We start from the raw sequence: 14,738 nt of genomic DNA, 5'->3' as shown, positions 1-14,738 counted from the left end.
GGGAGGGGCGGGAAGAGCGGGGATGGGGGGGGGGTCGGGGTCGCCCCCTGTGCAGCCCCGGGATGAGGGGCCCCTTCCTCTTCCCTTCCCTTCCCCTCGGCGGCCCCTCCGGTCTCCGCCGTTCGGCGGGGCCGCTGGGTGCAGCCCGTTGGCAGCGCCCGGAGGGTTTGCGAGTGCAAAGGTGTCAGGGCCCCGGTTCAGTGGCGGGGCACCCAGGCCTTGGTAACAGATCCAGCCTGCGTGGGAGTTACGGCAGGACACGCGTGTTTGCAACTAAAGCGCCTTTGCTTCGGAGCGAGCGGCTTGACCTGCCGTGTTTTGAGTCACCTCGGCCTGCTGTTACAACTAGCCACGTGCTTTCGCTGCTGTATTGTTCAATACTCTGTTTGGTTGAAGAGGATTGAGGAGCGCTCAAGCTGTTCTTAGCACTCACAAAAGTCACAACAGTACAGCGAAGTGTTTAGCAGTGAACGTGAAATCGGAGAGTTGTTGGGGCTGGAAGGGAGCTGAGGAGCTTTCTCATCGAAGCTCCTGCTTGCACTGTGGCCAGCTCTGAGGTCAGACCAGGTTGCTCTGGGCTTTGTCTGGTTGGGCCTTGAGAGCCTCCAAGAACAGTCTCACTGGGCCCCTGTTCCAGTGTTTGACTGTCTTCAAGCTGAATGTTTTTTCCTTATGTCAAATCAGAACCCCCTTTTCCAGTTTATACCAGTCCTCTCGTTCTGCTGGCATACACCTCAGTAAACACAGCGTGGCTCTGTCCTGTCAGTAACCTTCTCTTAGCTATTGGAAAGCTGCTGTCAGGTCCCCCCCTAAGCCTCCTGTTCTCCAGACTAAAGCCCAGTTACCTCAATCCTCCTCCCAGGGCAAGTGCTCCAGCCCCTGTATTTTTTTGTACCACTGCTGTACTGGCTCATTTATAAACATCCCTGTTACACTGGGGACCTAAAACTGGATTTAGTATTGCAGATGTGGTCTACTTGGAGTGCTGAAGAAAGGATGATAACTGCTTCCCTTTATCTCCTGAACGTGCTTCTGTTGATGCAGCCCAGGCTACTGTTAGCCCTCATTGCTGCCAGGAGCCTGCTGGCTCCTTTTTGCCCCCCAGGACTCCCAGGTTCTTTGCCAGACTGGGGAGCAGCTCTCCTGAAGTCATGGCCTGTACCCTTGCAAGAGGTTATTCCATCCCAGGTGTGGGACTTTGCATTTCTCCTTTATGAATTTCATCGGGTTCCTTGTTGGCTTGTCTCTCTGACTGGCAGAGGGGTGCTCTTGAGCGTTATCAACTGCTCCCTTCAGTTCAGTTTTATTGGCAAACTTAAGAAGGGTGCGTTTGTCCCCTCTTACAGGTCACTGATAAAGTTATTAAACAGGACAAGTCCCTGAATAGGCTCTTGAGGAACTCTACTTGTAGCTGGCCTTCTGGTAGAGTGCAAACCATTAGCTGCGACTCTTTCAGCCTGATGATCCAGCCAGGTTTTTGCCCATCTGCTAGCCCTCCAATCCATGCTGTAACATCCCAGCTTGGATAGAAGGATGCCACAGGAGACTGTGTTGAAAGCCTTGCTAAAGTTAAAGTAAACACCACCCACTGCTATCTCTTCGTTCACGGATCTAGGGTTTTTTTATTGTAGAAGGAGTGGTCATTTGATTTGTTTTTGCTTACTCCCCTTCAGTATATTTTGCGGTACTTTAAAAGTTAGATGAGAGTATGACAAATAGTTAGGTGTTGTAGGTCAAGGGTGGCCAGTTTGAGTGATGGTAGTTGAATAGCTTGCTAGTATAATTTCGGCCTTTATGATTTTATACTCTATTATGTAATGATATGTAGTATATATTGCATTACAAACATGCATCTTATGAGACATTATTTGAACTGATAAGACACTTAAAACTTTCTCCCACGACTGGAAAGGAGGCAGCTGGGCTTTGTAGTCAGGCATGTTAACAGTACAACATGGTGGCATGAGCATCTTTCTGAAGAGAATGTCCAGTTCCTCAAGAAGATAACTGCAGAGGAATACAAAGCTCAGACAGCCAGCAAGCTGTGCCCTCTGAAAGATGAGCCGTGGCCACTGAATGAGTGGAAACCAGGTGAGAAAGTATCTCTTCTGAAATACCAAACTCTTGCTGAAATTATCGTTGTTGTGTTGTTGCATTGAGTCATATCGGAAATGTGTCTTGTATTCTCCTTTTTGCTTTTGCCTCAATCATACAATACATCTCCTAGTAAATAAGTAAATGTAATTCATCAGCTCTCTAAAAAGCATTTAAAATATTACAGGGTGTTAAGAACCTTGTAAGAACTTTGGGTTTAGTCCAGATCAGCACTTGGCCAGTCCCACTGCTGCACAATGACAAGGTAATAAACTAAGGATTCATCAAAAAAGACTCCCTGGAATATAAAGTATAAGAACTTGAAAATGTTCTTGTAAATTTTGCTGCACTCTGGAGAAAAAGTGTAGTGTATAATACATCCCACTTCTATTCAGTGATTCCAAAGTCCTATGGACTAGAACACAATATAAAGTTTTTGAGCCTTCAAAAGGGTCACATCATTTGACAGCAGACCTGACAGTCTGCAAATCTGTGAGCAGATCCTCAGGTATGACGGTGGAAACTGGAACAAAGAGCATTTTTCATACTTTAAAGCATTTATTCTTCATCTTACATGTTCTGTTTTTCACGCCACGGACTGTCAGAAGCCAGACAACGGGTTGCCTTTGCTGTACAGTTACAGTGACAAAAATGTGCAAAAGTTGGGGTGGGAGGAACCTCCTACAGTAAACTTTTCAATAGTTAGTTTGGCTCTAATACTCTACATGGGTGTTGTATTTTCTAAAAAAAAAAATTAGTCTGAAGCATTGGTTGCTCTAATCTTAATGGAGAACTAGTTTCCATGTTCTATCAAATGCAACTGGAACAGATAGACCTTTACTGCTAGTGGGATTAAAAACAGTGAACAGGTTATTCTCAGCCTACCTGCAGGGAGTCAGCAATGTTTCCTCTCCTTTTTGAACTCCTTAGGAAAGATCAGAGTTAATGGGACTTTGCAGGTTATGAGATGGGCTTTTTCAAATATTAAGTGTGGACTTGCATCCATGTTCTGTTTTGGTCTACAGGTTCCATCAGAGTTGGTGTTGTTGCAGTAAAACTGGGAATGATGCCAATATGGACCAAGTCAGGAAAAAAACATGCTGTCACACTACTTAAGGTGAAATAAATTATAATGAATTTTATCTCCTGTACTATATTCAGATCATTAACCAGAAGTTTCAGGCAAAAGTGAAACTTATCACTTGTACAGAGTACGAGTCCCTAAAGAAAGATTTCTTTCAACCCTGCATAGTACACCAGGCCAATTCTGTTTATATGCTGAACTTTCTAGGAGCAGTCTGCCTTTTGCCTCAGCTATTCAAGGGCTGCAGAACTGTGCATAAGTATTACCTAGGTGAGGGAAGATGGGAGGCAGCATAAAGCTGGGGTTAACTACCCCACTTCACTTTTTTTTATTTTTGCCACCTGCGGGCACTTTGGGATTAATTTCACTTTGGTTTCTGAGCCTTTGTAGCCCTGAAGCTGCTTCTTCATATTCTCTGGCAGCTACTACTGTGATGAAGCTGTTCACTGACGTGCCATGTGATGAACCATGTTGCTGCCATGTGATGAACTACTGCTGTGAAGGAGATCGGGTTTACAGGGCAAAGGAGCAGGAGTCTAAAATGTGGGCTCTTATTGTATGCTTTGCCAGTAGGGATTTTGCAGATCTTGCAGGCAAAATATGACTATAAAATTTCATTTGATTTCTAGAGCATTTATGAAAACATAGTTTGCGTTCCACAAATATTTTTTTCTAAGATAAGCCTTTTACTTTTTGGCAAAAGAATGTCTATGGTAAAAAGGTAACATGCTCTCCTACTTGTAGGCCCTATCTCCTGTTAATATAGATACAAATGAAAATAGAGACTGGCTTTGTTTCACTTGTTTTTATAATCTCTGTGGTCTCAAAGCATACACATCTGCTTATACTCAAATAAACACTATCTTTCTTTTCTTAAGGTGCAAGATTGCCATGTTTTAAGATACATTTCAAAGGAAGAGTCGGGTGGAAAAACATCTAAGCTACTTGTTGGAGGCAAAAACGCATCTCCTTTTTTTGTAAGTGAACCACTTTGGGTGTTTTTGTTAGAATAGTTATTTCTGTTGTGATTACAGTACATGATTAAAGTAGCACAGGTAGACTTCTTTAAAAGATTAATTGACAGACATGCATGCCTTGGAACTGATCTTTTGTCACATTGACCCTTGCTTATTTCCTTAATTCTAGTGTTGATTGTTGATTAAGAGAATAGCAAGAACTTTTTGAAAGTTTTGCCTCTTGATTCTCAAGGAGAGCTGTGGGTTTAGGAAGTTGCTTTGATGTGCAGTGTCCCATGCTGACGAAAGGGTCTGAAGCGCCATTAGCAGTGTACAAACATGTATGTTCCCCATCTCTGTGGAGATGCAATATGAGACAAGGACTGCAAGATACATACTTTAATGGCCTTTTGTAAACTTACCCATCTTCATCAGTTGTTTAGAACACTTTGTTCTCTAGCTTACTCTTCCATACTGTTTTATTAGCTTTAGCTGTAATTTTCCCACAGGCCTGTTGAGATTGTTTAATTTGCATATCATTTTACTGATGAATAAGTTTAAGACTTAAATTTTCAGGAAGGTGGCTTCATGATTATAGCTTATCAACAGTGCTGTCAAAACCACTCACTTGTTTAGACACCCCAAATGCCTGATGTGGAATTCCCAGACACCTTCGGGGAAAATTGAGTTATAGATCAAGGCAGGAACAAAGCTTTCCCTTGAAGGACTGACATTTCTATGATCCATTATTTCTATAAAATATCACTTTTCACTTCTTACAGTATCCTGACACTCATTTGTTTGATTTAGGCAAGTAAAAAAAAGATAGGACTCACAATCACTAAGCAGATTATCTCAGTTGGTGTTTGTGGCTTTTTGAGGATATATATTTCCCTTTTTCAAACAGAAGGTGGTCCCAGAGCCTCAAAATTAATCTGTGTACTTGCGTTTGCTTTAGTGCAGGTGAGGGAAGAAGGAGCTTTTTTCATTTGATAAACCTGTTGGCTTTTATAGTATATTCTATTGATTTTGAACAGGCTTCTATTTTAAGGTATCTTTCTTTTATTCAGTGAGTTTATGCTATCATTGCTTGTACTTTTCAGGTGTCCATCCTGTCACTTTAGTCTGTTTCCACTTTCCAGGTGTGACATTTTTCCTGGAGAAATTACAGCTGTGTTTTTTCTTTCCTGTTACCTTGGTTTAAGACATGCAAGAATCATGTGAATAATAATTTTCAAGTTGTATTATGCACATCAGACTGCTTACAGTTGATGTTTTCATAAAGATGATGCCATCAGTGATTAAATATGTTGTCAGAGTAAAAATGTTCAGGAAGCAAGGAGATACATAGAAAATTTCTATTTAAACAACTCTTGTGAACTAAGAAAATCTCTTCAAAGCCAAACTACCTAAAAAGTCAACTCAAGGATTTTTTTTTTTAGTAGTTTGAATTATGCTAAAGACTCTCTTGGACATTACTTTTTTCAAGTTAGCTCCTATTAATATGGTTGAACTTAGACTCATTTTAATAAAGAAATTAATGAAATATCCTTAGACCAATCTGTGGTGAGGACCTGGCCTGAGACTGAGCTCTGTATTATTATTATTGTTGTTGTTGTTATCATCATTGTATAAACTAGATAATTTCTAAGAAAGAATTTGGCAAGCCTATTCTGAGCAATTCTACTTGTTAAGTTACTAACAAATTAGGTCTTTCTGTGGTTTAGCTGCAGGTTTGCATCATTGCTCTCCTGTGTTTATCAGTCTTTTTATGTGTTTCTTTTTTCTCTGAAGTGTCTAAAAGTGAGAATTAAAAGAAAGCTGAATGAAACTGTATTGTATTAGCATAAGCAGTTTATCTTCTGTTAATTCCTCATAGGAACATCTGTCTTTCTCAGATTCCTCGCAGCTACTGATTTTTAATTAATTCAATCTAATGATTCCCTCAGTAATTTTACTAACAAAGTGTATTTCTTTTGAGCATCAAATTGCTTAAAAAATGATAAGGGGTATCGTGTTTTTAGCAAGATTATTTTTTTCCCTTTTTAGCTTGCTGTATGTCAGTCTGTTACAAGTGAACAGATTTTTTCATGATTTTTTAATGCAAAATTATTCTCAAAAGTACAATTCTGTCAATGTTCTAATAATTTTTTGTCAAAAATATTTTACATGCTTCCCTTAAGTGAGGGCATATGGATCATTTTCCTATAATACTGGAAGATATTGTTGGTCTTTTTAAAACTAAGAACATCTGAATTCACTCAATGTTCTTCTCTTTAGTATTGCTCTTTAGGAAGGCTTTTTAAAGACTGCAGTGTTTTCTTTGTAGAAATACATCTCTCTGACTTGACTGTTTGAAGAAAACTTGTTGTTGAAGTAGAAGAGTGGAAGGCTATAGTAGGACTCTTGAGATGTAAGCGGTTTTTACCCTTTGACTTCACTATGCTTTCCTTCAGCTGTGGTAGCTCTTTCCAGGCACCCGTGCTGAGCACAGAGCTCCCCTCGCTGTCATCTAAGGCAGCAGTTTTACTAACAGTGGCAATAAAGGATTGATATGAAGGCATTTACTAGAGAGGGGATTTCTTTATTTTTAATTCTTATACTTGGTACTATTGTTTAATACAGTTGTCCTCTATTGATGCCTCAAATTTTTGTGGTCGTAGGGCAGATTTTGTATTTAGTTGATGACTTTTTTCTTTTTTTTAAAAAAAAGGTATTTTAAGTGTTTTGTACTATGAACTCAAGTTAACAAATCACTCAAAAACCCGTTTTAACTCTCAAAGACTTTGCATCCACACTTTCTCCTCAAATAAGGACAGATTCATAAAGCTAAAATTTCTGGTTTGTGTCTAAAGTCAGAGATCCTCATCATCTTGCTCCCTCATTCTTCACAAAACTTCCTCTGTTCTCCTAAAACTTTTAAACAGATTTTTAAAAACAAAGGGAAGGGCAACATGCAGATTTTCAAAATAAACTAAGTAACGATTTTAAAGTTATTCAACTTTTTTTGTCTTAAAATACACAACATTATTTTTGAGAGAGAGAACTGCACAGAACTTTTGAGAAGTGAACCTCAGAGATGTAACTATCCAAGTGTGACAGTATCGTCAGATGCTTAAATTGCTTTCTAGGAGAATTCATCTGAAGAAAAATCAGCTGCATTGCTTTTTTCCTATGGCCACAATTTTCCTGCATCACTGTTTCCATTGCTTGATATCATCTTAGTGGTCAGCTGTTCTGTGAGTTGTCTTGTTTAAAACAGCAGAGAACAATTTTAAGTACTTTAGTCAGACTCCTAAAAAGAAGAGCCCTTCTTTGGTATGTCAGCAGTGGTTTGACACTGAGTGTATTTGGTATATCTTAAAAATACATTAATCATAAACTTGTTGTTCTTCATTTTTCCTTTTCTTGTCTAGAGACTCTAGATTCCCTTCTGTGGGAAGTTAAGCATTTCTAGAAGTTTCTGCAAGACCAGGCTTTATTTCTATGGTTTTGTTAGTTAAGTCAAATATATTTATGGTGGTGTGGAACTAAGTCATTTGAAGCTTTGAAAAAGAGAAAATGTTTTAAAATTACTACAAAACTCTTTGAAAGTCATGAAAAAACAGTAATATATTTTATGTACATTCTAAATAATTGGTTTCCCTTTTCTAATCTTAGAAATCTTCATATATCTCTTCTTTATATGATGTAGCTGTAGGGTAACTAGTTGACGGAAAATAAAATGCAGACACAGGAATTTTAAATTGATTTTATATTGCATTAAAGTGCTAGTCTCAAGATAAAAGTGTAGTATAATATATCTGTTTCTCTGAGTGGTGCTGAGAGCCTGTAACCACTTTCTGTGCTATGTTGATCCTTGGGTATTTTAAGATCACTTCTTTTTTATGGCTGCTCTTTGTTACAGAAATCAGAGTCTGCCATGAAAATTTTTAAAGAAGCTGGAGTACCACGGAAGCAGAAAGTTGCAACATTTAATGTAACTGATGATGCCATAATCAAACCAGGTAATCTTTTTGAGCTAGTGAATATTATATGCATAATCATTTAATGTCTGCCACTTGTAAACTAAAACAAAGTTATGATATGTCTTTAATTTTTGTTTTGTATGGAAATTGCTGAATTCTTATTTCTTTGTCATTGTTGGAGCACAAACTTTTTTTCTTAGGGAAAACAAGTCTCATCCAGACTAGCTAATATGAACATTGATTTAAATAAATGTCTGTAAACTTCACTGACTTGTTGGGAATAAAGATGAATGCATTTACAGGAAGTTCTCTGATTATGAGAGGAGCACCGAGGATTTAGTGGTAACGTTTCTGAGGAGCCTAAAACAGCAGTTTGAGGTTTGTTTCTTCTTGCTGCATTCAGAAGTAGGACTGATGGCTGTCATATATGGCGTTTTTTCTGGCAGCTTGCAAAGTAAAACACATTAAAACATGTTGTAACAAACGTTCTCAGTAAAAAACAGTATTAGAAGTTTGGAGATTTAATGAAAAGTCTTGTGTTTTTAAGGTTTTATTAGCTAGTGTATTTAGGTTGCTTTCATTTTGTACTTTTTGACAGTTATAGGTATTTTCCCAAGAATTAGGTAGGATAGGAAATTCTAATGTATTACATCTTTATTTGCCATTAGAGAGGGTTTTTGCAAGACTTTTTTAAGACTGATAAAAATGAAATCTGACATGAAGAGGAAGTCAGGACTGATAAATGGAAGCAAAAGCCTGAGATAAAGCAGAATTGCAAGTTTTCAATAAACTGATTTTACAGTGTGTGTATTTTGTACATAACATCCTTCATGTACGTGATTTTCTGTCAGGTGACAGGCATCTTATCCCAGGTGTGTATGGATCATATAAATATAACATGAAATAATATGAGGATTTTTATGCTTGAGACTTAGCAGAGGTTTACATCATTTCAGTTTGCATTCGTACAGATTTAAACAGCATGAAAATGGTTGTAGACATGAAGCAATTAAAATTTCATTTTTTTTAGTTCATTTAAAACAGGCTGGAAACTCAGAGATGCCGCTTCATGGATCTTCAGATTAAAGTTAATTTATAATGAACTAAGTTATCAATTCTGGTTTTTTTTTTAAAGCTGCTAATAAAAGAGCATTGCACTTGGATGAAAAGAATTGCTGAAGAGAAAATAAACCTTCAATTAAAATTAAAACTTTGAGGCTACAAGCACTTAGGGGAGTGAGTGTAATTGCAGTCAGGTGAGTGATTTCACTGACTGACAGAAGCACTACTTCTACTAAAGGCTAGTGTACAGGTCATTCCCCAGTGGATGAAGCTGTACTTCTGCCACAGTCTTTAGCCTGGAAACACTGTGTCTTAACAAAGAGGAAGCATTGCAAAACTTTTCTATTATCCTTAACCCCATTTTTTATAGGAAGCGTTTGGGGGTTTTTTGTTTGTTTGTTTGTTTGTTTTAAAAACCCTCCACCTTGTGAAGTACTTGTAAGTGGAGCATCTTCTGGTTTTTTGCCAAGTTTGTTTATTGTGAGTCTTAACTAATGAAGCATTTTAGGCTTTGTCTCTTTCAGTGTCTGAAGTGCAATATATCTGATTAAAGGCCCCACCCTTCCTTCCTCCTCATCTGAAATTGAGCTAGGAACTGAGAAATGTGCTTAAGTCGAAACTACAAAGCATCTGTTTTACACAGTGAGGTTTTTAAAGAGGAACAAATAATATGTGAATACAAACAAAGTTTTGTTTCCTTTCCTGTGACTGTATCTACCCTGGATAGTAATGACTGGTTAGCAGTTTGAGGAGTTCAGCACTTAATTGAACATGATCTCTCCTCTTCTTTTGAAGGTACTCCTTTGTACGCTGCTCACTTCCGCCCAGGGCAGTTCGTGGACGTTACTGCAAAAACGTAGGTTCCTAATGATTTAAAGTGTACGGTTAATCTTTTAAATAGACTGGTTGAATTCTTCTTCCCTTCTACTTTGGCTTGAAGTCATGGCTCGCAAGCTGAAATAAATTGCCAAGGGTAGTGGCAGGAAATAGAAGTCCATTCAGCCATTGGGTCAAGCATATAAAATTATTTTTCTTTGCTGAGGCTTACTTTTGATTTTGAACATGGTAGGTAAACCCTCACAGATATATTAGGGCTATGGTTCCACATGTGTTGTCTGTTGCACATACATGATTAGCAGGAAGGGCTTGACAAAGAGCTTGAGAAAGAGGTGCTCAAGCTTAGCATGGGTGAAGAGCTCTATAATGCAGCATCAGTGATATGTAGAAGTGGGGAGCAAATGTGGAAAGGCATCAGTTCCCAGAAAGACTGCTTAATTTTGATTTGGTGAAGAGATGTGAAGAGAGATGCATCATGTGGATCAAAAGAAAAGCAAAAAGATAGTGAATACATTTAGCACAACAGAGCTGTGAAATTCCTTTTTTTGTTTTCTCTCATATTCCAGCTCATCTCCTTGCCAGCAGTGGCTAATGATCTTTTACTTCAACGTGGGAGGAATGATTTCCTCTCAGACCACTGCAAATGCCAAATTAGAGCTCAAGTGGTAGAGGGTGTCAGAAACTGGCATCTTGTAGCAAAGACTAGTCACGCCTCTTCTGTTACATCCATGATTTCCACTGCCCAAGAGAGCTGAGAACTCCTATCTCTGTATTTCAGTGAAGTGTATTTTTGTTGTGTTGTATATACAAATATAATGTTTTCCATTTGATGTTTTATTTTTTGCATAATGGAGATAATACCCAACTGGGTCTTGTTGAAATACCATCCATTGTAATTGTCTCACATATGTGTAATACTTATAAATGTCTAATATTAGTCACAGGGCTTTGTGTATATGGGGAAACTGACCGTATCAGTACAGCCGAGTAATCTGTTCTAATATAGCTACACTTGACTACACCTATGAGGGCATCCTATTGAGAAAAGGAGGTTGAGGAGTTGACTGGAATTAGTATTTTTCTGTGTCAGACTTCCTTATGTAATACTAGATCTGGTATATTACTCATTCTGCTTCTAAATTGCATTCAGTGAACAGCCTATAGGAGACAATAGCTTGTTTGCAAAGCAAAGCACAGTGTCATTAGTAATACAGTCATTCCATGTAGATCAAGTGTCACGTTTTGTTAATGCACAAAAGCTTTGTTTTTCTAGAAGTATTTCAAGAACTAGGGAAGGGGGTTTTTTTGCAATGTAGAAGATACTGGTAAGCAGCCACAGGGTATTGATTTGTATCTTGCTATTTGTATTTGAAAATAGTACCGAGCTAAAAATAAACTGGGTCATGTTCAGTGAATCTATCCTATCTTTTAATTCAGTATTTCTAATCTGTTTTCTTCAGATATTTGTATGTTCCCATTTCAGAAATCAGCTTTTTGTTTGTACTGTTGATTTTGGCAGCATATTACATGTAATCCTACTATACAGGTGAAGAAAAAATTGTTCTGCTAAAGAGAAAGATCAGATTTATTTTTTTTTATCATGGGTTTTCTGTTAATATGATTTTCTAATCATTCTAGTCTTGCTGTATCTCGGGGGTTTTAACCTTTTTCTGTGACTTACATTCTGATTTCTACTTTTAATGTTTCTTCCTTCTTAATTTCCACTTTTCTGGAATGCTGCATTTATTGTATTCCCTTAACTCGGACAAGAATTAAATTATTTTACTACATTTCAGTTTTTCTTTGGGTCTTTTACTTTATTCCGTGCAGTTTCATCCAGTGTTGCTTAGTCTCATACTTAGGTGTGGTTTGGCTTTTTGATATTTTTCAGAATACTGTATCCGTCATTCTAAGTTATTGTGCCTGTAAGTACAGATTTCACACTGTCCCAAAAATATCCAAGAAATGCTTCAGTGAAGGGCAGAAAAAGTTATCTTGGGAATGATTATAGCATTCAGCTATGGCATTTGGGCTGCGCCTGTGAGGGAAAAATGAGGACGTACTTCGTGTTAGACTTGTGTTCTGAACCCCCCTCAAGAGGAGCCAGCTTCTCCGTACTGAACAAAGAGGTTCGGTCCACAGGCTGAAATAAGCCTTTGTACATTACTCTCCAAAGGCCCATTTTCAGAAGTGATGTAGGCGCTTGAAAGATCCTAAGCTAGAGGGGCATTTTGAAAAGGCACTTTAGGATATAACTCTGGGTTACAGTAGGGAGCACAGTTTCACTTCCCCTCCTGCCTCCTGCAACTTCCATCTTCCTGATTCAAACCATTATGGACTTAAAAGATAGTAATTCCTAAAAATTTGCTATCATCTCTAGTAAAGTTTTTAGAAATATTTTTACATGAACATGTGCTTTACATTTTTAAGATTGTCAGTAATTTGTTTTACTGGAGGAAACACTGAAGTGTGCAATGTTTGAAATCATATAGATGAAAATAGCAGTGCTGCTGTTAATACCATGATTAATTCTAATTATTCCTTTAAAAGGAAAGAAGGAAAACTAATGTCACCTCAATGAGGAGATACTATGGAATATAAAGGATATTTTAATTTTTTACCCACTCCTAATGATTGAGCTGAGCAAGATATCCTTTTGTATGCCTCCTTCTGTCAAGACGTAAATAAAAAGTATGTTCCTTAAAAATGAGCAAGCTTTTCTTAGTTATTGTAGCTTGAACAAAGTACTTGCACTACATTTTAGAAGTCTTGGTTAGCATCTTGATTTGGTTACCAAAGTGTAGGGTGGTTTTTTATGACTGTCTGCTTTTAAACTTTCCTTGCAAATGTTTTTGTTGAAGTCTTTTGAAATGTTTTGATTCATTTATACCTCTGTGAAGAAAAACACTTTGAGAGAAATGAGAAGGTTCAGTTAAAGATGTATGCAGTTTGTTTTTATTTGAAGTCTTCTAGTTTGTTCAGCACAGTATGAGTAACTTTTAGAGCACTGACAGTAGACAGTGCATCTGCAGGCTGTTGGTCGTCTTCAGTGCTGAATTTTTTCCTTGGTACCTATTTTCAGCAGGTTAAAAGCTCAATCCTTAATTTTTACAGCAATCTTTAATGATAAGACTTTTCCTCGGTGCTTCAGAAGTATGTTTCAAAAATGTGTAAAGGCTTAGTGCCCTTTTTGGGACAGCAGTAAACTTCAGAATTCCTGTGGCCTGATGATCTGGTTTGGCCCTGATATGATCTGGGCTAAAATACATAGCACCTTCCAGAAATGCTTCTCTCGCACCTCTTTAAGCTGGTGTAGAAGAGGCTGCTGCCCAAAGGGGAGGTGGTGCTCACTCCCTTAGAGTTCCCATCGACCTTCTATCACTGGTACTGGCATCCTGAGTTGCATGAAGGAGAAGATCAGCATGAGATACCTGTATTCTTCACTGGGTTAGTTTTCAGCAGGATCAACTGGTTGCATGCCCCATCTTGCTGATCAGCTGAGTGAGCTTCTGCACTAGTACAAAGATGACCAAAACATGGGGATGAGGAGAGGTCAGACCATGCCTTACAGTGGTAGCCCAGTGCTGTATGAAGATGCAGTTGTATTGAATCTCCTTTTTCTGCCACTTCACGACCTGTCTCATGAACATTTCAGGAAACCTTTGGAACATCAGAAATTTTGTCATTCCAAAGACAACAGTAGTTTTGTTTGAAATGTGCCAGAATTAAGGGGTGATTCTGATGTGTTTATGGTTTATTTAAGCTTTGCTAGGTTAACAGTGTAATCTGAGCCTGAAAGTATGTTCTACAATTGTCTGAAATTACTTGACTAAGTAGTTGGAATCCTTTTCCTCTACAGCATCTAAATAATTGTCTTTTAAATTAGCTAAGTTTGAAGAGTTAGCAGCAAACTAAATCGTTGCTTAATTTATTCCAGTAGCTTTCTAAATGAAAGTTGGCTCATTAGGTACTGGCATTTTACTTGTATCAAACCTGGAAAATGAGGTTTTGTACAAAATTAGGTGGTTGACCTGAACAGCTGCTTTCCTGCAGGTGAGACTAGAACAACTGTGTGTAATTAAACTTTATGTTTAATTCTACAGAAAGATTATTTTCCTTTCATTTAACATTTGTGTGTCTTAGTTTTGCATATCATCATTGCTGCCTGTGATTCCTTTCTGGGAATCAGGTAATCACCCTTCAGTGAAACTAGGTAAAGTGACTGAATTCCATGTATTGAAGAACAGTGGCATTATACATATCAACTCTAATAAAGATAGGTCTCATGCATGTTTTTTTGTTCAGATATGATGTTTAATGTTGTCAGAACAAAAATATATAGTCCTTGATTCAAGCCAAGACAACAGGTAGAAGATGTCTTAGCAAGAAATCACAACAGTGTAAATAGGATGACAAATGTTCTACTTCAATGTAGGTTCTTGATTATCATATCTTAGATACTGCACACAACTTGATTGTTTCAGAGTGGAATCTAGATATTAATTCTGTTTAATTAATATATGGTTCTGGATTAATATCCCACTTTGACAAACCTTAATGTTTTTTGAAAATATCTGAAGTTTTCAGTACTATGCCTACTAAAAGATTTTGGAGTTATACCTCTTCTTACGCATGTTTGAGTTTGTTCTAAATTAGAATTGTATTGTGTTCTTTTTTTAAAGATTTCACAGATTTTAATGAACAAAGTGTAGTAGGATGTCAGTAGTTAGGACTTTT

General features: G+C 37.9%; 1 protein-coding gene across 3 annotated transcripts in view; it reads left to right on the top strand.

The window, feature by feature from the left end:
* MRPL3 (mitochondrial ribosomal protein L3) overlaps window positions 1-14,738 on the top strand; it is a 31,692-nt gene that overhangs the window by 192 nt on the left and 16,762 nt on the right. For all 3 annotated transcript variants that reach the window (XM_075054913.1, XM_075054907.1, XM_075054898.1), the window contains exons 2-6: window positions 1,913-2,091; window positions 3,120-3,211; window positions 4,057-4,155; window positions 8,042-8,141; window positions 9,960-10,020. In XM_075054913.1, the coding sequence (XP_074911014.1) occupies window positions 1,913-2,091; window positions 3,120-3,211; window positions 4,057-4,155; window positions 8,042-8,141; window positions 9,960-10,020 (531 nt within the window). The remainder of the gene's footprint in view (window positions 1-1,912; window positions 2,092-3,119; window positions 3,212-4,056; window positions 4,156-8,041; window positions 8,142-9,959; window positions 10,021-14,738) is intronic.

Source organism: Buteo buteo, chromosome 2 (genome assembly GCF_964188355.1).
Source record: "Buteo buteo chromosome 2, bButBut1.hap1.1, whole genome shotgun sequence".
In the NCBI taxonomy this organism is placed as follows: domain Eukaryota; kingdom Metazoa; phylum Chordata; class Aves; order Accipitriformes; family Accipitridae; genus Buteo; species Buteo buteo.
The sequence above is the reverse complement of the archived record's forward strand: the minus strand, read 5'-3'. Positions and strand labels throughout refer to the sequence as shown.